This window comes from Elaeis guineensis, chromosome 8 (genome assembly GCF_000442705.2).
Source record: "Elaeis guineensis isolate ETL-2024a chromosome 8, EG11, whole genome shotgun sequence".
NCBI lineage: Eukaryota > Viridiplantae > Streptophyta > Magnoliopsida > Arecales > Arecaceae > Elaeis > Elaeis guineensis.
Window position 1 is genome coordinate 115,227,210 of NC_026000.2, and position 25,907 is coordinate 115,253,116.

The window sequence follows — 25,907 nt, forward strand, 5'->3', positions numbered from 1 at the left end:
GAGGGACTTGAGTAGAACTAGGTGTTACTGGTGTGAGGAGTTGGGGTATCTAGCCAGAGATTGCCCTCAACTCAAAAATCGGACGGTGGCAGCTGTAGCGACGGCCGGCAACGATTCAGATGGAGATGTCCTAGAGATATCTGATGAGGTATCTACTTCTTTCTAGCAGTGGATATTAGATTTTGTATGTCCCTATCATGTATGTTGCAGAGAGGAGTAGTTTGACTTCCTGGAGAACAGTGAGGGCACTGTATATCTGTCGAATGGATTGAGTTTGCAATCAGAGGTATTGGGATGATCAGCTGGAGGACATATGACGGTGCAGTGAGGAGATTGGAGGAGGTCCGATACATACTCGATTTCAGACGGAATCTTATCTCACTTAGCAGACTGGATTCGAGAGGCTACAGGATGGTAGCTGGTGGAAGAATCCTGAGGGTGCTACGCGGCGATAGGATTGTGCTGGAGGAGAAGAAAGGGAGCAGAGGACATTATTACTCGCAGAGAGTCCAGTGCGAGGTGGAGCTTCGAGAGCCAGGCGGAGCCTAGAGCGAGATGGAGCTCTAGGTGGAGGCGGATCGGGCACGAGACAAGAGACTCGGGAGGACGAGAGGCGACATCGCAAGGTAAGATTCCTATTACCGCAGGACGATGCCCCGAGCAAGTCTCAGATCAGGAGGAGCACAGCATACGATGGAGATGAGATCGAGCAGCCTGACTCGACTCTCATATTTGTCCATCCATGATCAGCAGGCGATTACCCCGGGGCATGGGGGCGAGGAGATCCAGAAGCTCTCGGAGTTTGGAGGAGGTCGAATATCGAGTCGAGGTGGAGATTGTTAGGATTTGATGCCTCTAGATTCAGCCCATATTGAGCCCACAGCGAGGTTCGCGGTGAAAAATGGGGTCCAACGAGATTAAGATCACCCCAAATGGAGCTCGGATGGAGGAGATACGAGCTTTTGAAGTCGGCATGAGATCCGAGGCGGCGGAGGACCGTCGATGGCCGACGGTGGGCCGGCGGAGTGGCGGCGGTGCGCGGCCCAGGCGGGGCCAACGCGCGGGACGTGCGACCCAAGCGCGCAGCCCAGGTGGGCGGGCGGCCCAACTGGGCGCGCGGCCCAGGCGGGCCGGCCCAAGCGCCTTGCCTGGGTCTGTACCCCGGTCCACCGTGGATCGGACGGTCCATGACTGGGCCTGTGGACCGCGTGGACATTTCTCACGTATTTCTCACGATCCACGGCACTATTCCTTGGACCGGAGCGTGATCAGAAGGTGTGGGTGGCTCCTGGTCTTGATCCGATGGTCCAGGGGTTATTTGGCTTTGTTTAGAACTCCTAATCCCTCTCTAATCAGGTTTAAGCCCTTTAAATAGGGCTGATCGGTGAAACATAGCGTAGGCGGCTTAGTTTTATCTCACGAAAATCCGTGAGGGCTATGTTCGCATGAAAACCAGAGAAAATCGATGCCCGTGAAGGAGAGAGAGAAGGCTGTATGCTGTGAGAGAAGGAGCAAGAGACTTCTGGATAGTGGACGTCGGTCACTTCAGGGATTCAGAGGATCTTTCAAGAGAGAGAGAGCTTTTGAGAGGAAAACTTCTAGTGAGAGAGAATTGGGTATACAAGGATTGTGGGTGAGATCTCTTTTTGTAAAATTTCTTTTTCATAGTGAAGTTTGCATACCCATGGAGGCAAACCCTTTTGTGGCTGATCCACGTATTTTGATTGTTTTGTTTTATTTTTTTTCTTCCTGCTGCATTGTATGATACTGAAAAGATTTTGAAAGGTGGTGTCCTAGTCAGACATCCATCCAACAATAACATTCCAACAAATCAGTTGAATTCCTTTCTTAAAGAGACAGTATGAGCACAAAGAAATCACCTTGTCATTTGGTCAGATATAATTCACCGCAACGGAAAAGCACCACAACATTAACTCTGCAAGGCTGTCATCACCAAGGTCAAAGGAACAATCTTCCACCAATGGAAAGAACTCTGGCATTTTGCCCTTCTCATTATGCTATTATTCATTGAGAGGACATTACTGCTCTTTCCTGGAGTATTTTTTGCACTTGGGCAGCTCAAATAATCATAACCATGCCGTTCGGCATAAATATTAAATGTGACAATGCACTTAGGTGAAGTAATTCACCATAGAAAATGAATTCAAAAATTGTAGACTGCTTTACACCGGCCTTTAACAAAAGCAAGGTGTTGTCTAAAAGTTGAAATTTCAGTCTCTCACCTGTCCTCAGCCTGTGATAAGATTCTGTTCTTTCTTTCTTTAAGCAGAAGGTTGCTAAAATTAAACATGCAGAGAGATTAACAGGTTCCTGCTAGAGTTTCCCCTTGCAATGACAATTTGCCAAGGCAAAAATTAATCATAAGGAAGACTTAGCAGCACATAACAAAGCTTGGATCCTATAAATACTCCTTGTTTTCTACCCAAAAAAAAAATACTCCTGGTCAAAGCTTCTAGCATTAAGCACTTGCATCAAAAGATCCCACCGAACCATGTGAGAAGCCTTCTTGAACCCAGCTTTAACATAATCACCCAATGCTCCACCCAGGCTTTTACCATCACAAACTTTTTTGAGCAGTGGGAAACCAATCCAAATTTTTTGCCTGAGACAAAGTATAATGTCCATTAAATGTGATAATTGCAATCGTCACTCTGAGCCTCCCAGCAATTTGGAAGCAACTTTATAAACAAGCTCAACAGGCTGATAGGGCAAAGTCACCAACTTTAGAAGAATCTTCAACTTTTGGAAACCACATGATTCAAGCGCAATTAAATCTCTTAATATACTCAGGTGCAGAACAAAATAAAATACATGCAATTACAGTTTCAGCAAATCCCCAACCTCTGATAAATAAACATCGGGAAGCCATCTTGCCTGGTTGTGTCCTTCCGCAGAGAAATAACAGCTTGCTTAGCTTGCCACATCTGAAAAACTATATTCTTGATGAGCACCGGAACTACTAAACTTTACGACTGTGTGGAATGATGGTCCAAGTAAGCCATAGCAACAGCAGCATGCAGAGCAGCTCCAATGGGAAGCGCCTGCTCATCAAGAAAGAAGTGGGGAGAATGCAATGGATAGGCTGGCCCCAGAGTTTCATTTCTGACTCCAAGCATGAAGAAAGCACTTGGCATCCTTTCTGAATAGAAGCTGAAGTCTTCTGCACCCATGTTTAGTGAGCACTTGTGAAAGTTGGCTTCCCCAACAAGGTCCTCTGCAACCCTCTTTGCATGGGTGTACATCCCATCATCATTGACAGTTGCAGGATATGGTATATACTTCTCCTCCATGAAATCTACTGTGGCAGTGCAACGGTGAACTGCAGCTTGCATCTCTATAACCTGTTAGAAGAGTAAGCAGATCAGCAACTTGGTTCTAGGACTCAACTGCTGGGGAGTTCATTCTGCAACTGACTAATAAAGTTTAGATGGTTGATAAGAATGCAATCCCCATGTGGTACAATTTGCAGTGAACCGAGTACCTGATGCTGGTTCAGCATGCAGATATTGGGGTGACAAAAACTTTTTCTCTCTTTTTCTTGCGTGACTGAGAAAAACTTCGGTTAAGAGCATGTAATACCTCTTTAATTCTTTGTTTGAGAGAGCCATGACCTTCTGTTGTCATGCTCCTAAAAGTGCCACCAAATGTCACATACTCTGGGATAACATTGTGTGCTTCTCCTGCCTCGATAAACCCAACTGATAAAACCTGCAATGCAAAGAAATGTGAGGATATTTTCTAATAAGCAATAAAGCTGAATGGATTTAATGTGGTGGCATGGTAACAACAAATAGTCTGTTAAAAAGAGCAGCATTCCTCTAATCCAAATGCTACTAGTACGCAATGAACAAATTAGATAACCATGACCACTATACTGCTCTACAAAAAAATGATGACACTTTCTTGAGATTTCAAAGGCTTCCCACAACACAATCTGAAATTTTAAACCAGTTATGTGGGTAAACACAAGTTTCTTATGAATTCCATTATAGATTTTAAAGATGAAAATAAAGATAAATCAAGGTTAAGCATAACTGTTTATTCAATATAAATTTGCCTACATACTGACATCACATCAACAAAAAGAAGGGAAAAAAGGTCAGAAATGGCTATTCCTTTGATTTTCTTGAATTCACTGTGTAAAAACTATTTTGAAATGCTTAATCATCATGAATCTGGTCTAAACAAGCAAATTTTATTGCAGTCACGACATCTTGTAAGGGAGAGTAGAAAATGGAATCTGAATCTCAGTGCCTATGAATTCGCTTATATGTGTACTTTTATCCTTCCAGCTTTTCAAATTTCTGTTCTTCACCCATGTATAATACTTCACAGCAAACTTCAAAGTACAACAATGGAAAAATCATAAGAACAATTATTTGAGGGTATTTTAAAAATTAAATTAAACTCAACTATACTAAGGGTATGTGCTCAATTTTTTTTTCCTATGACAATAGCTTTTGATTAATTAACAAACTAAAAAAAGTTTGAGGTGTCATCTAGTTTAAGGCACCTAATGGATGATGGTTCCTTTAAACTAATATTTGTCCTGCCTTGGTATATTCCTAGAGTACACTTATTTTGCAGGTATTCTAAATTAAAAAAAAAAAAAAAAAAAAACTTAATTGTTCTAAGAGGTATGAACTTGATTTTTTTTTCTTTCTTTTTAATGACAATTGCTCTTGATTAATTAATAAACTGAAAAAAAATTAAAGGTTATAAGTTTCATCTAGTTTGAGGCACTCAAAGGATAATACTCCCTTTAAAACACAATTTTTCCTGCCCTGGTATATGTAGTTCACTGTAGCTAATTCCCAGAATACAACTATGCCCTTCATTGCCTCCTTGACATAACTCTTGCAAAGAAGGCTCAAGGTCAATATAAATGCAACCAAGTCCTGATACTCCCTTCTTAAGTAGGCCCAAGGCAACAAAATAACAAATAAGTCAATCAAAAAACCAAAAATTTCTCTCTTAGCCCTTGTAATTTTGGATGGAATCCACTCTCTAAGTGATCAAATGATGCACTTGAATTCACTTAGTGGTCCAAAACATGCAGAACTCATGTAAACACCAAAAGACTTCAATCAATTATGAAAGAATGGATGGTAACTGATGGGTTTCTAGGAGTGAGAGGATAGGTGCAATGCATCTGTTGCAAGAGATGTGTTTCTAGAAGTGGAGAAAGAATAACATTGTGCCTAATTTCATACAAGCATGGCTGGCCAGCCCTGCGCATACCTACTGATTCATAGATTAGGACCATTCATCATTTCAAAAAGAACAAAAGCTTTCACTGTGTAAGTGAATCACGTGTGGTACTAGCACCTTTTTGATTTTTTAAATCAAAACCAAGCAGTGAAAGCATTACACAAGATTATTATAACATTAAAAATTAGCAATATAAGCAACACAGAAATTGGTGGTCAGTTGTTCAATAAACAAGTAATTTAGCGCACCATAGAAACCCATGACTATGTCCTCATGGGGTCACTTGGTACTCTTCAAAGAAATGCAGCATATCAATGCAAACAGTTATTTACAAGATCAAAGGAAGTCAAATTAAAGCATATGGAGTATGTATAAAAGATGTCACCTTAAAAAACCAACAAAAGGAGTGAGCTGATTTATAAAAACAATGGAAGACCTTTCTCTTTTCACACAGAAAATGGAGGGAGGAAAACCCCCAGAGAAGTTATTATATGAAAGATATTTTCTTCATTCATAAAACATTGAATAAAAGAAGCTCAACAAGGAATTAGCTTACTCTGCTATCAAGAGGATCTGATTCCCGAGATACAATCTGTTGGAGGCTGAGGATTGCAAATGACATAGGAAGAATTGGATCTATGGTTTTGTGAGGGGATGCTGCATGCCCACCTTCTCCCTTCATGGTTGCCACAAAACGACCAGAGGCTGCAAGAAGAGGTCCAGGTCTAGAAGTGATAGCACCAGTTGCAACACTACCATCAACATGTATGCCAAAGATGGCTTGAACATCCTTAAGGGCACCCTCTTGCAATATATGATAAGCACCGGCATGACCCTCTTCTCCTGGTTGGAAAACAAGCTTCACAGTGCCCTTTAAGAAGATACAAAGTAATCCAAATCACTTACCAGTTGATCAAAGTATAAGAATCGAATTTGGTAAATATGCAACTTCACCAGCTGAGAGGCAAGCAGGGGCTATCGGCCCCTCCAAAATTGAATGGTGGATATAGTATGCTACAGTAAGTATGTTCATTGAAATTACTCCCTTATGTTAAATTGAGTATTTTGGTGAAGGTTGTCTCTTAAATCCTATGAGATAGCCGGTCTTATGGATTGCTTCAATAACAATTAAGTGTCTCCCACTCACAATAGGGATTTCCATCACTCATATCCAAATAAATGGTCTAATATATTATCAATTTCAAGTCTTTAGGAGTCTGTTTTCCAACTGATGCTATCTAAAACAAAGTACTTGGTATGTAATCCCTGAAAAGCTTAAAATTGAAGGATCATTGATCCAATAGGATCACCATACTTACTGTGGATCACTCTGGCCTCTTCAGGTAGTCTGGACAAGGTCTAAGAGCAAAATAAGCAAAATTGAAAACCGAATTGCACATCAAAACTTCCAGAGGCTACAACTTCTTTGTACAATGTCTGATTGAGGTGCCCGTTTCTGAAATCTGGAAACCATTTGAGATTTAAGATGTTATGTTCATCCCTAAAGGTTTCAATGCACATAGAGATTGGAGGTAAATGATAATATTTGGGCCGCAGACAAGCTGCCCAGTGTAAGCGTTTCCTTTCAAGAAAGATTTTGACGGAGCATAGCTCACAATCTAGGAAGAATTAGGCAAAGTGATTGAAAACAAAATTGATGTAAAAGTCAAGATCTAGCTTTAGGAGAATTTTAGCTTTTCATGATTATTTTCCCCAGTCACAGCTATTTCAGAAAAGCTATAACCTCTTCTAGCTATAGAGAAACCCGACCAAGAGTTTGTAAGGACAGACCTACTTTCACAATTCTTTTATTTTTCTTTAATCTTTTGAGAGGTATGAGTTGAGTCGGTTAAAAGAAATCCTCCTCGAAATTCAGCTGGTCAAGTCTCATCCCCAATCTCTCTATAAAAAGAAAAGGAAAAGCCCATTTTTTCGGAGACTCGTTGGAGGCCTCATCTACCTTACTGTCATGCGACCTCTTCTCGATCGGATTAGTCACTCCTATGATTTTGCTCAAAAAGATCCCACCAAAATATTGCCCTATTTTCTTCCCAAAATAAGCACAGCTTTATTTTATCCTCTGCATCTTATCTTAAGGGTTTCATTAAGCATGTACAAAGAAAATGAGGTAGAAGGGACAAAAGGAAGGATATGCCCGTGGCTGTATTAATCATGGATATTTTTCTTAATTTTTTCTACTCCATGTTGTGCATCTTTGCTTTTTTAGGTTTTGATTGCTCATAAATAGATGTCCACTCTAGTTCGCTCTCCAACCTTATTTTTCTTCTTCCTATGTGATTTCTATTTCCTTAACTGCTTGACACATGCTTCCCGAAATTAGGACTTTTAGGTTCTTGGGATTTTATAATATTTGGTTTTAATGCAAGGCTAATGTAGGAGAATCTATTTTTTTAATAGGAGATTATGACAACATGATATATATCAAGTTAATAAAAGAATTCCATGTTCATTTTCCTTTTTAAGATTATCTAGATTGGGTTTTGTCCAATATTTTCTTATAAAAAGAAAATAATGCACTATCTAGGTGATTTAGAAAACCATAATTTCTACTTAAATTTCGTATATTTGATTTGAAAATATACACATAAAAACTATTAGTTGTTATCGTTATTTCCCTTTGAAAAAATTCCTAGCTCCATCATTTTATATAAACTCCACATCACATTTAACTTTACAAGTTTCAGTAATCAAATGTCAACAAAAGAATAAATGCAGCTCATAGCAAGCCTTCTGCAATAACTTTTCAATAACCAAGAACTGCATTGACTTTGACAGAACCAACTTACAAATTCTACTTACAAGGAGTGACGCTTATAAGCATACCTTTAATTCATGCTTATGATGTTGAAGCAACTTAGCTGCCCCTAGGAGCATTGTTACATGAGCATCATGACCACAAGCATGCATTTTTCCACTATGCTTGCTCTTGTACTCCAAGTCTACCAACTCCTTCCAAAGGATCAAGAAAGGGCGATTAGGACAATGTTGCCAAAATACTCTTCATGAACGGTAATAAGAACCAACTAAACAAAATAAAACCAATAAATTTACACAAACCTATGATATGGTGAAAAGCATCAATGGACAGTCCCTTTAGCAGGGAATGTTGCTCAGAAGGAAAAATATTCATGAAACAAGATCTCATGATGGGCTTCTTAGTTAAAATGTCTGAATTTAAGAAAAGAAAATTTCAACAGGCCTACAATTTACATTTCAAACATCGAGAAAAATATGGGGATGCATACACAACAACTTATGAATTCTGTTGCATGATTCAAATGTAGAAGAACATACAGATAGCTGACAAGGCAGTGAGGATGCAGAGCAATTATTGGCTGCCTAAAAGACAACTTCTAGATCCAATTTTGGTAATTGCAACTGGACCATCAACAAAATTCTTTTGGTAGATTGTCATGCCATCTCTTCCAGCTTTGAAGTAAGGTTCTTTTTTCAAAACATGAATTAATTAGTTTACTATAACAAGGAATTATTGCTCTGTGAAGATTCCTATTGTCCTCTCCTTCAATTTCTTTGATACATCACACTCCATTCTATCCATCTGCTTCAACCATGTGCCAATTCATCAACCAAACACATTGCAGAACTGGATTCTCATTCTACTTTGTCAAGCTTGATATACGTTGTTGGAGTAAATTGGCTGGTTAACATCCTTTCTTTTACATTCTGCCTGATATATTCAAACCAACTTCGTCATAGCCCATGAAGTTTATCAGCTGCTGTTTTATCACAGGAGTGGCATCAAAAACTCATCTTTACTTTATAAATAACATTCTCTTCCATGCCATCATAACCAGACACAGCATTACATAATTTTTTTCACTAAAATTCACGAAATACCAATTTGATTCCTTCTGTTCTATAGCACCTGTTTACCGTTACTTTATCATAAGAATAGCATCATATTTCATCTAATTCATCCGCATGAGAGTAAAACCCAATTAGAATCCAACAAAACAACCATATCCGTACATGTAAAAGAAAAATCCAACATTGTCCGAAATAAACAGATGGATCGACAGAAAAATACCTGCAACGGTAGGGCATCCATGTCTGCTCTGAGAGCGAAGATAGGACCCTCACCGGCCCCAACCGAAGCCACAACTCCAGTCTTGGCGACCGGCCAGGAGTAGTCAATCCCAAGGGCATCGAGCTCCGACCGGATCAGCTCGCTGGTCTGGAACTCCTCGAACGCGAGCTCCGGGTGCTGGTGGATTCTTCGCCGAATTCTCCTCATCCAGTCGAAGAACTCCGGCTCCCGAGCTGCTTCCAGGAGCTCCCGAGTGGAGACTCCCGTCGGGGTTGGGGTTGGGGGATTCTGCAATGCCCATGAAGGGAGGAGGGTGGAAAGCAGAAGGAATGGGAGAAGGTGGAGGGCGGGTGGGAGGCGAGAAGAAGCGGCCATGGACGCAAACAATCAGCCAAGCCATGGGGACTCGCATTGTTAATGGAGTTTGTTTGGACCCCACGTTTGGGCCCAACCACTGTTACCGGAAAACTGTTCCCGTGAGAAAAAATTTGAATTTAGTGAAACCGATGCGTTTCGTATCATCCAAGGAGCTCACCTCGGGAACTTAAAATAGAAAAAGAACTTCTTACCAAAAAAAAAAAACAAAAAGGATCGGATCTAAAATTTAATGATTAAATAATCTCAGCCTTCTCAAATTCTCCGCTATTATTTTCTCCGTCGCCTTGCCATCGGATGAGAGAGCGCTTTGCATCCATACAAGCCCTCGAGAGACAAGACTACCAGCCGGAAAGGTTCCGGGGAGACGGTAAAGGATCCAGGAGAAATTCTATGTACATCGCCCCATACCGTCTCATTGATCGGAACACGTAGTCATCAATATTTAATAATTATATTATATATATTTAATATTTATAATTTTATTTTTTATTTAAAATTTTAAATAAAAAAATATTTTTTTAAATAATTATATCATTCTATATCTAAATTATGAGATTTACGATCAAATTATAATTTTTTGTATGAGATATCATAATTTTTTTCAAAAATTATAAAATAAGAATGATATTTTTATTATTAAAAATTTATAAAAATTTTTAATAATAAAAATATCCGTTCAATATCTCATAAAAAAATTATGACATTTGTACAAGAATTCAAAAATTTTACTACAAGATGCCATAATTTTTTTAAATGTAAAGATGCATTTTCGTCATTTAAAATTTTAAACAAAAAAGTGAAACAACAGATATAATGCGCATTGAAAAATAATTGGACAAAAATTCTTCTTTCATATTATGATATTTTATGATCAAATTATAATTTTCTATACAAAAAGTCATAATATACAAAAATCATAATTTAATCATAAAGTATCATAATTTTTTTAAAAAATATATATTTTTATTATTTAAAATTTTAAATAAAAAAATAGAACAGTAGTATTAAATATGCATTAGAAATTAATGACTACGTAGGTCAATCGGACGAGGCGGTGCATTCCACGTTAAATTTTCTATAAACAATCTCTTGCAAATTGGTATTCCATTGATTTTTTTTTCTTTCCAAAGAAAAAGTGGTGTTCCACTGTTGAGGGCTAAGTGAAGCAGAGATGGTTGATCTGAATATGGAAGCGAAGATGTTAATGGACACTACGATGTTTCTTCCTTTTTCTTATTTAGAAAGTAAAATATCATTAAGTATAGTAGGAGCTATCCAGAACAAAAATCATATACGCAGATACTAGAAAAAGGGATATGGGCAGACTTTCTATTTTGCCGTATGTCTATCTTAAAAAAAAATCTAAAAGTTAAAGACTCCTACTAACAAATTCTCATTTTTATAATTAAAAAAAAATAATATCTTCTTTCTTTCTCATTTTTAATATATGCTTTTCATCATTATATACTATATAACCAGATATACACATTAAGCAAATTAATCATTTAAATATATACAATACAATCAGACGATGCATATTTAATAAATTAGTTATCTAGCAATCTAATATTAATTTTTAAAAAAATTAATATATAATTTTTAAAACATCATATTCATTAGTACATACTAAATGATCGGACGATACATATTCATTAACTTCTTAATACATACTAATTTGTTAAAGATATATCTCTTGGCCTTGTATTATATGTGGTGTATCAATTTATTTAGATATATGTATTGACTTGCTAAATGACTAATTTGCTTGATATATATTATCAATAAATAATATATTTTAAAAATAAGAAAAAAAAAGAATGCCTCAAATGTTTTTTTTTTTTAATACTTACGGAACTGGTGACTCCGTTAGTAGGAGGGGCCTCTGAATTTTGGGTTTTTTCTTTAAAATGGGCGTCGGGGGAAATGTGGCAAAATAGGAAGCTTGGTTTATATTTTCTTCTCTGGTACTCACCCATATGATTTTTGTTCAACTATCTAGATGCTCTCCTAGTTGATCTCCCAATGTCATTTGCCACATTTGATGTCACGCCCCAAATCCGAGACATAATACGGCCATGCTACCAAGGATGGACCCACGATAACACGAAGCCAAAATTCATCTTCTTAAATATAATAACAGGTGTATCACAAACATATGTAATAATAAAGTTCAATTCAAATATTTAATTAAACCAAAACTAGTTCAGAGCATCTAAATCCAAAGAAGAAATAATTCAAGTCTTAAAATTCATAATGATTACAATCCATAAACATAAACTAAATTCCTAGAGCAAAATTTCTAAGCTTGCTTTGCTGATCCCCAGGCCTGGATTCCCTTTCCTTCGATCCTAGCCTTATTTCTCTGTACATGAAAAAGAAAACAAAAAAAATATGAGCTACACTAGCTCAGTAAGTAGACTTCTGCTTCCTTACCGGATCAAGCATAAGTTTTCTATGATAATGTATCATTTAGCAAATAACAATTATTGTAAAAAATAAATATTTCATAGAGCATATAATAAAATAAGTTATAAGCTCATCATGTATGCATAAATCATGTATATTTCATAATTATGAATCGTAAATCATTTTCATCATGTATTCATGTCATGTTTCAAAACATTACTCACAGACATTCGTGCTAAGGTCACTATTATACCCGTGATAGGGCCATGTTTCTTAATCGACAGAGTTCTTAATTCATATGCCAACTTTATACCCACTGGTAGGGCCATGTTTCGTGTGGATGCTAGCTTCGGATGTCGACCTTCCCGAAGGGATTCATTCATAGCTATCTGAGAGCCTTTGAAATCATTTTATCTTTTTCTTAAAACATACATATACATAAATGAAAAAACAATGAAATTCATGCTTCATAATCATGCTATTTTTCTAAGACATATTCATAAAATCAATGCACATAATAAAACATGCTTTTTCATATCACATATGCCGATCCTTGTTTTATGAAAAATTATGATTTTATCAATGACAATTCTTTACATAAAAACATGATCATTTAAAAAAAATAAATAAGAAGCATAAAATTCACTTACCTCGATCGTCCTGGACCTTTTAATCTTCCTTAAAAGAATCGGACAGTCCAATTTAAAATATTAAATCATCAATAAATTTTATTTCATATATTTAATAAAATTACATAATATAAAGAAATGACCGATTTGATGATCAGTCCAATAAATCTCTCCCTTCGGCTCTAAACCAATTTAAGGTCATAGGTCCCTAGGAGTGGAGAAGATAGCCTAATAGGAGATTCATAGGACTTCTTGGAGAGAGAATTTTTTTTAGAGAGAGAAAGTAGAGAGAGAACGAATCCAATTCTAGAGAGAGAAAGGCTTTAGAGAGGGATGAGAGAAACTTCCTTTTATGTGTATTTTTATTTTTATTTTTATTATTATATAAATATATATATTTTTTCTTTTTTTTTCTTTTTCTTCTTTTCTTTTCTTTTTCTTCTTTTCTTTTCTTTCTTTTTATTATTATTATTATTATTATTATTATTATTATTATATGATTATATATTTTTCTTTTCTTTTCTTTTTCTTCTTTTTTTTTCTTTTTTTTTTCCTTTTCCTTTTTCTTTTTCTTTTTCTTTTCTCTCTTTTTCCTTTTCTTTTCTTTTTTTTTTCTTTTTCCCCGTGGCCTTCTTTGGTCGGAACAGGGGACCTAGAGGTCCCCGTTCCTTATATCAGCCGTTCACGGCCACGCCTTGCCCGGCGGTGGCCGGCGGCAAGGGCGGTCTTCCCCCGAGTTTGGAGGGCCACAGCCGGCGGTCGGTGGTGGTCGTCGGTGCCGGAAAATCAGAGAAAAGAATCGGTAAGAACAGGAGTTTTCTTTTTCCAACAAAATCCGATGACACCCATCGCCGGCCATCGTGCCCACAGGCACGGGGAAGAAGGGGAAGAAGAGAGGAAGAGGAAGGAGGCCTTACCACAACCTCCGATGACCCCCACCGGCGTGAAATCGTGGCGAGCATAGGTCGAAGAGTCGCGGCTTCAATCGAGAAAATCGGAGAAAAACTCCGGCGATCGTCGGTGGCTGATGGATCTACTTTTAGAGGAGAGGAGGGGGTTCTTATAGAGCTCGTCCTAGGGTCTTTTAATGGCCCTAGGACTCCGATTCTTGATCGAAATCGGGGAAGAGGAAGACTCCGATCGGGAGTCTTCCTCCCTGTTCTGTTTTTTTTTTTACTGGGCTAGTGGGCCGGGATATCACATTCTACCTTCCTTAAAAAAAAATTTCATCCTCAAAATTTAACATACCTTCATTTTCAAATAAGTGTGGATATCTCATCTTCATATCGTCTTCAAGCTCTCAAGTGGCCTCTCTCTCTTCATGATTACTCTAATGAATCTTTACGTATGGAATGATACGCCGTCTTAGAACTTGCTCTTTTCGATCAATAATTCGAAGAAAAAATTCTTCATAAGTTAGATCTTCATGAACTTGCAATGGCTCATACTTTATCACACTGTTTGGATCAGGTACAAACTTTCTCAGTAGTGAAACATGAAAGATATTGTGCACTTTGGATAAATCTGATGGTAAGGCTAGTTCGTAAGCAACATCTCCTACTCGATTTAAAATTTCAAAAGATCCAATATATCGCGGACTCAGCTTGCCATATCTCCCGAACCTCATGACACCCTTAGTAGGTGATATTTTTAAAAAAACATGATCACCGACCTGAAATTCTAATTCTCTTCTTTTTCTATTTGCCCAACTCTTCTGTCTATCCTGTGCTGCCTTGAGTCTTCTCTTGATTAGATAAATTTTGTCTCTGGCATCTTGAACTAACTCGGGACCTATTAATTTCTTTTCACCTACTTCATCCTAATACAGAGGGGATCTACACTTTCTTCCATATAGGGCTTCATAGGGTGCCATCCCGATACTAGAATGAAAACTGTTGTTATATGCAAATTCAATCAATGTCACATGATTATCCTAATGTCCTCCGAAGTCAAAAGCACAAGCTCTTAACATATCCTCAAGAGTTTGAATTATCCTTTCAGATTGGCCATCGGTCTGAGGATGGAATGCAGTACTAAGCCTCAATTCTGTTCCCAAAGCATCTTGAAAACTTTTTCAAAATCTAGATACAAATCGTGGATCTTAATCAGATACAATACTTATTGGAACACCGTGCAGACGTACAATTCTATCAATATACATCTGAGCTAACTTATCAAGTGGAGTGTCGACTAGAAAAGGTAGAAAGTGAGCTGATTTAGTAAGCCGATCAACAATCACCCACACTGCATCATTTTTTCTTGTTGTCTTTGAAAGTCCAGTAACGAAATCCATCGTGATATGCTCCCATTTTCATTCTGGTATCTCTAATGGTCTTAGCAAACCAGCAAGTCTTTGATGTTCGGCTTTCACTTGTTGGTATACCAAGCATTGAGATACAAACTGAGCTATCTCCTGCTTCATTCCATTCCACCAGAAGAGTTGTTTTAAATCTCTATACATCTTTGTACTACCGGGATGAAAGGAGAAACGAGATTTATGGGCTTCTTCCAATTTTTTTTTTTTTAGTTCAGGATCTCTTGGTATACATAATCTGTTCCCAAAATAAAGAGTTCCATCTGTATGTAGCCTAAACTCAGTTCGTAGCCCTTTCTCCATGTCCTTCTTAAACTGACATAAATGAATATCACTTTGTTGGGCCGTCTTTATCTGTTCGATCAATGCTGGTTGTACCATTAAATTTGTTAACACATTCTTAACATCAGTACAAGTCACTTCAATTTGTAAATCTTCAAGATCCCTCAGAATTTATTGCTGAAAAGATAGCAGAGTCATCACATTCACTGAAGACTTCCTACTAAGTGCATCAGCCACCACATTAGCTTTTTCAGGGTGATATTTAATATTTAGATCATAATCTTTTAATAGTTCAAGCCACCTTCTTTGCCTCATATTCAGTTCTTTTTGAGTAAATAAGTATTTCAAGCTTTTATGATCAGTAAAAATTTTACATGATTCTCCATATAAATAGTGTCACCAAATCTTTAAAGCAAAAATAATAGCTGCTAACTCCAAATCATGGGTCGGATAATTCTGCTCATAGGCTTTTAGTTGTCGAGAAGCATAAGCTATGACCTTATCGTTCTGCATCAACACACAACCTAATCCTTTCTTGGAAGCATCACTATAAATGACAAATCCTCCATTATTAGATGGTAGAGTAAGAACTGGGGTAGATATCAATCGTTGCTTCAGATCTTGAAAACTCTGCTCACATTCACTGCTCCATTCAAATTTTATTCATTTCTGAGTTAAGCGAGTTAGAAGAATTGCAATTTGAGAAAATCCTTTGACAAATCTTCTATAATAACCAGCCAAGCCTAAGAAGCTTCTAACTTCCGTCACATTAGTCGGACGAGGCTAATTTACCACGGCTTCTATCTTCTTTGGATCGACTGAGATTCCTTCCTTAGATATTATATGACCGAGGAAGACAACACTATCCAACCAGAATTCACACTTGCTAAGCTTGACGAAGAGCTTCTCTTTTCTCAAGGTCTGAAACACGATCCTCAAATATCTCTTATGTTCCTCTATATTTTTAGAATACACTAGGATATCATCAATAAAATAACAACAAATTGATCCAGATACGGCTTGAAAATCCTGTTCATCATATCCATAAAAGCAGCCGGTGCATTGGTTAGTCCAAAAGGCATTACTAAAAATTCATAATGGCCATACCTAGTTCTAAATGCAGTCTTAGGTACATCTTCATCTCTAATTCTTAGTTGATGATAGCCTGATCGTAAGTCAATTTTGAAGAAAACTTGAGCACCCTGAAGTTGATCAAATAAGTCATCTATTCGAGGAAGAGGATATTTATTCTTTATGGTTACCTTGTTCAACTCCTGATAGTCAATGCATAAACGCATGCTCCCATCTTTCTTTTTTACAAATAACACAGGAGCTCCCCAAGGTGATGTACTTGGTCGGACAAACTTTTTATTCAAAAGTTCTTGTAGTTGATCCTTTAATTCTCATAATTCTACGGGAGCCATCCGATAAAGAGGTTTCGAAATAGGTCCTGTTCCTAGGGTGATATCAATTTAAATTCAACCTCACGCTCTGGGGGCAATCCGGATAGTTTATCTGGAAAAATATCAGAAAATTCTTTGACAATTGGGATATCATCCAACTTTATCTTTTCCTTCTCGACGTCTATTACATGGGCCAAAAATGCTTTGCATCCTTTCCTTAAAGCTTTTCTTGCGTTCATGATTGAGATAATACCCAAAGATTGTTTGAGTTTCGTATTATGAACTTCGCCTTGAAAGAAGAATTGCGGTTCATCCGGAATTTGAAATACCACTCTTTTCCCAAAACAATCAATATGTGCATGGTATGAAGATAATCAGTTCATCCCAAGAATAACGTCAAAATCATACATATTTAGCTGAATCAAATCTGCTGCTAATTCTTTTTTTCTATTTGGATTATGCAATTCTTGAAAATAATGTTAGCAACAATAATATTTTTAAAAGATGTGCTAACATATAATGGTTCATTTAGTTTTTCAGACACACAATTCAAAGAAGTAGCAAACTTGAGAGATATAAAAGAGTGTGAAGAGCCAGAATCGAATAACATACGAGCATAAATAGAATTGACTGGGATAATACCTGTCACCACTTGATCATTTGCATTTGCCTCTTGCTGGTTTAAAGTAAACACTCGTGCATTTCCTTTTTATTTTTGATCAACTGGTTGGTTAGGTCTACAGTCATCTCTTTTCTTATTTGGGCAATCACGAGCCATATGTCCTTTCTCACCACATAAGAAGCATGCTCCAATCCTCTTGAGACAAGGTCCATTGTGATTTTTTCCACAGTAGGAGCAGGATGAAGATTCTTTCTTCTTATCAGAGTTATTATTTTTGAAATTTTTCTGCGGATCCTTTAGATTTCCTGCTGATCTCGATCTCTTCTTATCTCCTCTTTCTAGTTTTGCTCTTTTCAATTCAGATTCCATTTTCAAAGCTCGCTCCAGTACATCCTTGTAGTTATTGAAAATATGAGAAGACAGACGGGATCGAATTCCATATCTTAGACCTTGTTCGAATCTGTTAGCTTTACTCCTTTCGAATTCCATAAGCTGGGGGCAGAAGCGGTCTAGCTCATTAAATTTGTTAGCATATTCTAATACTGTCATATCATCCTTTTGCTTTAAGGCTAGAAACTCATTTTCTTTTACCAATCTCATTGTCCCCGGAAAGTACTGATCATAAAATATCTCTTTGAATTCTTCCCAAGTGAGCTGATCATCATTGTTCCCATAGGCAGCTTTTATTGCAGTCCACCAAAACTCGACATTCCCTTTTAACATAGGAACAGCTAATCGGACCTTCACATTCCCAAGGTATTGCAGGGCATCAAACATCTTTTCCATCTCTCGAATCCATGTCTCTGCAGCCATAGGATCAGATCCACCCTCAAATAGAGGTAGGTTGAGCCTTCTGAATCTCTCGTAGTATGATTCCATAGATAATATCGGTCGAGAGCAGTCTGTGCCTACTGCTGGATAAGTTGAGCCACTACTTGACATACGCCAGCAATGTTCGCCTGTGTGGCCGGTGCATCAGGAGCCCGCTCAACTGGTTGATTGTCGGCTCCCCACGACGTCAATCTTGCTCCTCTTGCTCCTCTTGTCCTAGCAGCCATATTTGCCAAGATCTCGCCCTCTCTATCGCTCATCGCTTCCTATTCAAATGCCAACATTATTACGTTATTTTATAACAGAGTTGTAGTACAGTTAATAATTTAAGTCAGAGTCTAACTATGCTAACCTAACTACCCCTGTTAGGTTTTAAGTTCTACCCTTGATTAAACCTATTGCTTTGATACATAAAATGTCACCCCCAAATCCGGACATAACACGGTCATGCTACCAAGGATGGACCCACGATAACACAAGCCAAAATTCATCTTCTTAAATATAATAACAGGTGTATCACAAAAAATGTAATATAAAGTTCATTCAATATTTAATTAACCAAAACTGGTTCAGAGCATCTAAATCCAAAGAGAAATATCCAAGTCTTAAAATTCATAATGATACAATCCATAAACATAAACTAAATTCCTAGAGCAAAATTTCTAAGCTTGCTTTGCTGATCCCAGCTGGATTCCTTTCCTTCGTCCTAGCCTTATTCTCTGTAATGAAAAAAAAAAAAAGAATATGAGCTACACAGTAGTAAGTAGACTTCGCTTCCTTACGGATCAAGCATAAGTTCTATGATAATCATCATTTAGCAAATAACAATTATGTAAAAAATAAATATTTCATAGAGCATATAATAAAACAGTTATAAGCTATCATGCATGCATAAATATGTATATTTCAAATTATGAATCGTAAATCATTTCATCATGTATTCATGTCATGTTTCAAAAATTGCTCACAGACATTCGTGCTAAGGTCACTATTAACCCGTGACAAGGCATGTTTCTTAATCGACAGAGTTCTTAATTCATGTGCCAACTTTATACCCGCTGGCAGGGCATGTTGTGTGGATGCTAGCTCCGGATGTCGACCTTCCGAAGGATTCATTCATAGCTTCTGAGAGCCTTTGAAATCATTTTATCTTTTTCTTAAAACATACATATACATAATGAAAAAAATGAAATTCATGCTTCATAATCATGCTATTTTATAAGACATATTCATGAAATCAATGCACATAATAAAATATGCTTTTCATATCACATATGCGATCTTTTTATGAAAAATTATGATTTTATCAATGACAATTTTTACATAAAAGCATGATCATTTAAAAAATAAATAAGGAGCATAAAATCCACTTACTCGATCATCCTGACTTTAATCTTCCTTAAAGAATCGACAGTCCTATTTAAAATATAAATTATCAATAAATTTATTTATATATTTAATAAAATTACATAATAAAAGAAATGACCGATTGATAGATTCACCAATAAATCTCTCTTCGGTCTAAACCCATTAAGGCATAGATCCTAGAGTGGAAAGAAATAGCTAATAGGGATTCATAGGACTTCTTGGAGAGAATATTTTTTTAGAGAGAAAGTAGAGAGAATGAAATCAATTTAGAGAGAGAAGATTTAGAGAGGATGAGAGAACCTTTATTGTATATTTATTATTATTATTATTATTATTAATTATAATTATATATTTTTTCTTTTTTTTTTTTTCTTTTCTTTTATTATTATTATTATTATTATATTATTAATTATATATTTATTTTTCTTTTCTTTTCTTTTTTTTTTTTTTTTTTTTTTCTTTTTTTTTTCTTTTTCTTTTTCTTCTTTTTCTTTTCTTTTTCCCCCGTGCTTCTTTGCCGAACAGGGACCTAAGGTCCCTCCTTAACGGCGTCAGCGCACTTGCCCGCGTGGCCGGGAAGGGCGCTCCCCGATCGGAGGCCAACCGCGTCGTGTGGCGTCGGTGCCGAAAATAGAGAAAGAACGGTGAGAACAGGGTTTTTCCAACAAAATCCGGCGAACCGTCACGCATCTGCCACAGCAGGGAAGAGGAGAGAAGAGAGGAGAGAAGGAGGCTTACCAAGCCTCCGGTGACCCCCACCGGTGTGAAATCGCGGCGAGCACAGGTCGAGGGCCACGGCTTCAATCGGAAAATCGGAGAAAAACTCCGACAATCGTCGGTGACTGATGGATCTACACTTAGAGGAGAGGAGGGGGATTCTTATAGAGCTCGTCTAGGGTCTTTAATGGCTAGACTCCGATTCTTGATCGGAAATCGGGAAGAGGAAGACTCCGATCGGGAGTCTTCCTCCCTGTTTCTTTATGGGCCAGGTTATCACAGAACTGATCCAACATAAATGAGATATGATATAATATTTTTGTCAATAAATTATCCTCATTCTGCTCCGGATCGTAATATCCAGTGAATAATATAGCTCGGTAAAGAGCCATGTGCTATAAAGGCACATGCCAGTAAAGAGTCATGTGCTGAGCTAGATCAAATGATTCCAAATCTCAAAGCAAACAAATCTGTGGGACCCGTTGATACGGCCGCTCGACATGTATGGAGTCAACTGAGTTCCCACTCCAAAGCTAGCATTCTTTTTGCGACCACAATCTTGGGCATAACATGGGAGTAACCTCTATCTCATCAGTTCAAGCTCTGCTGCATAGAGGCGTCAGCGCCCTCCACTCCAACCTCGTCATGACCTCCCTCCGTTCTCACTCCAGCGTTCAGACTTTGCTCCGGAAAATGCCGTAGACCTTCTCGATGAAATGCCCCACCCAAACCCAACCACCGCAAGAGCCGTGATTACCGCACTCTGTAGAGCAGGTCAAGTTGCCAAAGCACGGGAAGTGTTTGATGGCATCAAAAGCCAACGGAGCCCAGATTGTTTGAATGCCATGATTGCTGGGTACGTCCTTAACGGCTATGACTCAGAAGGTCTGCAACTTTTCAGGAAGTTCCAGACATCCGGTTTCGATCCAGATCAGTTCACGCTCTCACGCATGCTTTCCGTCTCTGCCAACCTCAATGCGTCGGATGAAGGAAAACAGATACATACTTTCATAGTGAAAAAGAATCTGGCCGTAGACATTGCGGTGAATAATTCCCTGATTAATCTTTATTTCAAGTGCAAAAGTGTGGATGATGCTGAGAAGGTTTTTAACTGCATGCCGGAGAGAGATGTTTATACGTGGACGGTCATGGTTTCGGGATATGCAATGTGTGGTAGTTTGGAGAAGGCCATGGATTTGTTCGATAAGATGCCATGCAGGAACACTGTTTCTTGGAACTCAATGATCAGCGCATATCAGAGTGAAGGATATGATGAGGTGGCCCTGGACTTGTTCTATAAAATGAGGGAACAAGGAGAGGTTCCTAATAAGTCGACATTTCTTGCAGTTTTGAAGACATGTGCATGCCAGCAATTACTGGAGACTGGCAAGGGTGTTCACTGTTGCCTAGAGAAATTGGCATGGATAAAGAATGTTGATATCAGATGTACATTGATGGATATGTACATCAAATGTGGCGAGCTTTTAAATGTTCAGAGAGTTTTTAATGAGATTTCAGAGCATAACATAGTTTCGTGGTCCATATTAGTGGCAGGATATGCTCAGAATGGGAAAATTGTGGAGGCTGAGAGAATTTTTAATGAAATGCCAGAGCGAAATGTGATATCTTGGAATGTTATGATTGCTGGCTATGTGCAGAATGGGATGCAAGATAGAGCATTTGGTCTTTTTATTGGTATGATCCAGGATGACATGAGACCAAACTGCTTCACCCTCACTAGCCTTCTAAGTGGGTGCTCAAGCTTGAAATATACAAGAAGTGGCAAAACATTTCATGGATATGTGATGAAAGTGGGGCTTACACTCAAATACTTCAATAGGAAATTCTTTGATCACTATGTATGGCGAGCAAGGGAATGTTGGAGATGCCCGTTTAATCTTTGAGACGATGCCTCAGTATGATGTGATCTCATGGACAGCAATTGTGGCTGCTTATACTTCTAACAATGATGTAGGTGAAGCTCGACATATTTTTGATCAGATGCCGCAGAAGAACCTGATATCTTGGAACACCATGATGTTTGGCTACCTTCAAAATAGCAAAAACATTGAAACCAACACTGTAACTGGGATGACCAACCTAGACGCACTATCATTCTTTTATGAGATGGAGCAATCAGAGTTGAAACCTGACCAGTTCTCTTACAATTGTGCTCTAAGTGCCTGTGCTGCCATTGGCGCTCTAGAACAGGCCAGAGCAATCCATTGCAGAACTGTCAAAAGAGGACTCATATCAGATTTAGGAGTGGGGAACGCATTAATTACTGTATATGGGAAATGTGGAGCTCTTAATGAAGCAGAAATGATCTTTCACAGCATGACCAGCCCTGACATGATATCTTGGAATGCCTTGTTAATGGGATATTCGCAGAATGGACAAGGAAGTGCAGTCCTAGATTTCTATGAGAAGATGCAAAAATCAGGAGTTCAGCCAAATCATGTCACGTTTATAAGCTTACTCACAGCTTGCAGTTATCTGGGAGAGGTTGTGAAAGGTCAGAGATTCTTTTATGCTATGGAGAAAAAACATGGTATCAGTCCTACCAAGGAACACTATGCTTGTATGGTAGATCTTCTTGGCCGAGCTGGCCATCTTAATGATGCTGAATCTATTATCATAAACATGCCCATACAACCGGATGCGGCTGTTTGGGGAGCATTGCTTGGCGCTTGCAAACTCTATGGAGATACTGTGATTGATTGGTAGAAGAGCAGCAGATCAAATATTTCATTTAGAACCAGATAATTCTTCTGCTTATATTGCACTAGCTGAGACTTTTGCAGCAGCCAGATTGTGGGAAGATGTGGCAAAATTGAGAGCAGTAATGAAGGAAAAAAGGCTTCTAAAGGAACCTGGATGCAGCTGGATTGAGATAAGGGACCGGAAGCACATGTTTTTATCTGGTGACTCCTGCCACCAGCAAAAGTATTCCATTTATGCAACACTCTATAGCCTGTATGGCAGCATGATTGAAGAAAGTTATGTAATAGATTCTGACCTCTTGGTTTTGGTATAGTATGATCAACAGAAAATGATGGTATAAACATGAACTTTTAATTCATGGAAAAAGCTGGACATAACCAGTCAATATGGCAATAGACAATATGACTACCGGCGGGAGAATCACGAATGCTCCAATTGTTGCAAAGAAAATGGAATCATTCCTGCCAGCAACTTCATTCAGATAGGCCTGTCGCTTGATGTTTCTTCTCCGTGAAATGGTTAAGGAATTCCAACTTGCTTGCAGCTTTTTACCTAATGGAAGGCTGAAATCACCTCCTCTGTCTCCTACCAGTTCAGAAAGTTGTTCACCAATTGTAGGCTTGCGAGTGTCACCAGCACCCTCATAGCCTGTTGGGGAAGTCCACCTCAATTAAATTGGAACAAAGTGTTGCTTTTGTGAATGTATATGATGTCGAGAAAGGACCTTCCAAACAATCTCTAGATAACATGTACATACCGCTGCCAGGGAAGGTGGAAGAAGTCAGTTGTTCCAGGAGATCCAACTGAGTGCGTGCAGAAGATCCTGTTAGAATCAAGCGTACAGACATGAGTAATTAATTTATTGACGAGATAAAGCTACAAAATTATGAAAGAGAATGCAGCAGACTACTTTTCCCAGTTGGAAAGACATGATCTGCAGTTGCATTGCTAGATAAACTCAAAAGCCAATAAATGGTATAGCTGGCCAATCTTCAATTCCAGCTCTCAAACATTACAACCCTGTCGACCAGTTGCATTGACTTCTGAGTTTCGAAGTCATGATCGTTGCAATGATGCATTAAAGTCGATGATGGATTCTAAGCATAGAAGTTGAAAGTCTATTGATCCATGAGCGTTACTGGCATTATCATAGCATTATCATAACATTTGAAAGTGAGTAATGATTCTATTATTTAATTAATTTTTCATGTGTACAATGCCAGCAAGCGAAATGATCAAATTAGCTTCCCTTTTCTTTTCTGTCATCAGTGCTGTACTTGATTAAATATTTTTGAAAAAACAAAGAAAGGCCCACACGTTGAAATGAAATGAGAACAGGATAAAAAAGCTAATGATTTCATGATAATTAAGTGATAAAGAACCGATGCGATGATTTGGACATGCAGAGAAGAGAAGAGAAGAGAAGAGGAGAGAAGAGAAGAGAAGAAAGGAAGCCTCTGCAAGGGGAGGGACTAGAATTGGTGAGGCGAGTCCCAAGGGAAATTGTGGATGAAAAAAAAGTGGTACAATATTCAATTTTCTTTTTTTTTTTTTTTTTCTTTTTAAATCAACATAGGATGTAACAAGTGATTTCCATAAACTGCAAAAGAAGAAAGCAAAACTATACAGTTGCTAGAGGTTTGGTAGTGGCTAATTCATGAATCTAGCCTGAGGAAGTTTCCTAAGGCCTAGAAGACCTTTTATCTTCTTTTGGAGCTTGCTAAATCTCGCTTGAAGGCCACTGACCCATCTCAGCTGGTTCTTTGAACTAAAAGCTCAGTTTGTTCTGCTGTAAAGTAGATACTTGCTTCCACGCGATCGAGATGCAATTGCCTTATGGTTCAAACTTCTGAGGCCCACGCAAGCATTTTTCTTATAAAAACTTTGCTTTGTGATTTCTACGTGTTAGACTAGATATCTACGTGATTCCTTTGTTCACAAAGAAACCAAAGTGAAGGGACTGTACCTGATAGACCCTGTTCTTTCTGTAACACCTTCAGATTGTGCTACTTTACAGGGGAGATAAACTCTTCCTCTGAGCTCGTGGGTTTCACCAAGACAGTGTGCTTCTTTATTGGGAACCTCTCTGAACCCTGGATCCTAGGAGAGCTGTGGAGAGAAGAGAGAGGGGCAATATTCCAGGCCATGGATTTCTCCGAGAAAGTTTGGACAATTTCATGCGGTTTATTTTTTGAGAGCAATTCCATGCAATTATTTTATGTTCGGGTATCAACCACCAGAAACAGAAAAATGGAGCACCACATGTTTGTATTTGTTACAGTTCAGTTTGAAGCTTCTGGAATAATTATTCGTGGCTCCCAGCAGGTGAAGCGACGGTTGTTCTACATCCAAGTGGTCCAATGCTTCACGGACTTATTTCCTCGTCAGGATCTGTGTGGTCCCATACGATGCATGCATCACGTCAAAACTCGTGCTTTACATGGGTCTTAATGCAAATCCAATAATTTATGCTGGCATCGAATGATCTCCTGTGCATTAAATCCAATCCTATTTTGGGAGATAAGGTAAACATGAGATGAACAAAAATTATATGGAATAGGCACTATAAAATATCATATAGGACGTAGTTCAGTGATTAAGATATTTTCTTTCTTCTTCATTTTTAGTACATAACGATATATACTATATGACTATATGATATATTAGGTGGATGTCTGGTCAAGACACCACCTCTCAAGATTTTTTTCAGTACCACCGATGCAGTAGGAAGAAAGAAGAAACAAATAAAATAATCAAAAACGTGGATCAGCCACAAAAGAGCTTACCTCCACAGAGCATGGCAAACTTCACTATAAAAAAAAAAATTATAAGGGAGACTTCACCGTCAACCCTTGTACACCCAATTCTCTCTAACATGAAGTTCTCCTCACAAAAGCTCTCTCTCTTGGGAAGACCCCCTTGAACCCCTGTT

General features: G+C 38.1%; 3 protein-coding genes and 1 pseudogene across 3 annotated transcripts; 2 read left to right on the plus strand and 2 right to left on the minus strand.

Annotated features, from left to right (window-relative positions):
* Positions 1-2,775: 2,775 nt before the first annotated feature.
* On the minus strand, positions 2,776-9,691 carry LOC105061446 (IAA-amino acid hydrolase ILR1-like 3). The gene is made up of 5 exons (XM_010945493.3): positions 9,302-9,691; positions 8,077-8,202; positions 5,789-6,103; positions 3,601-3,729; positions 2,776-3,362 (listed from the first exon to the last, which is right to left on the minus strand). The coding sequence occupies exons 1-5, from the start codon at positions 9,674-9,676 to the stop codon at positions 2,988-2,990; spliced, it is 1,320 nt and encodes a 439-aa protein (XP_010943795.2). The 5' UTR covers positions 9,677-9,691; the 3' UTR covers positions 2,776-2,987.
* Positions 9,692-20,967: 11,276 nt separating this feature from the next.
* LOC105047275 (pentatricopeptide repeat-containing protein At2g33680-like) lies at positions 20,968-22,155 on the plus strand. Its single transcript, XM_010926133.4, has one exon. The coding sequence runs from the start codon at positions 20,968-20,970 to the stop codon at positions 22,153-22,155; it is 1,188 nt and encodes a 395-aa protein (XP_010924435.2).
* Positions 22,156-22,159: 4 nt separating this feature from the next.
* LOC140851219 (pentatricopeptide repeat-containing protein At4g30700-like) lies at positions 22,160-23,288 on the plus strand. The gene is made up of 2 exons (XM_073242781.1): positions 22,160-22,832; positions 23,041-23,288. Exons 1-2 carry the CDS (start codon positions 22,160-22,162, stop codon positions 23,286-23,288), a joined length of 921 nt encoding a protein of 306 aa, XP_073098882.1.
* LOC140851046 (uncharacterized) lies at positions 23,242-25,122 on the minus strand (annotated as a pseudogene).
* Positions 25,123-25,907: the final 785 nt, after the last annotated feature.

Coding starts and splice junctions, on each gene's coding strand:
- LOC105061446 (XM_010945493.3), bottom strand. CDS start 9,676: ATGGCCGCTTCTTCTCGCCTCCCACCCGCCCTCCACCTTCTCCCATTC. Junction 8,203..9,301: donor TGGATGCCCTACCGTTGCAG/GTATTTTTCTGT, acceptor ATCCTTTGGAAG/GAGTTGGTAGACTTGGAGTA. Junction 6,104..8,076: donor ATCATAAGCATGAATTAAAG/GTATGCTTATAA, acceptor ATCTTCTTAAAG/GGCACTGTGAAGCTTGTTTT.
- LOC105047275 (XM_010926133.4), top strand. CDS start 20,968: ATGCCCCACCCAAACCCAACCACCGCAAGAGCCGTGATTACCGCACTC.
- LOC140851219 (XM_073242781.1), top strand. CDS start 22,160: ATGCCTCAGTATGATGTGATCTCATGGACAGCAATTGTGGCTGCTTAT. Junction 22,833..23,040: donor TACCAAGGAACACTATGCTT/GTATGGTAGATC, acceptor ATATTGCACTAG/CTGAGACTTTTGCAGCAGCC.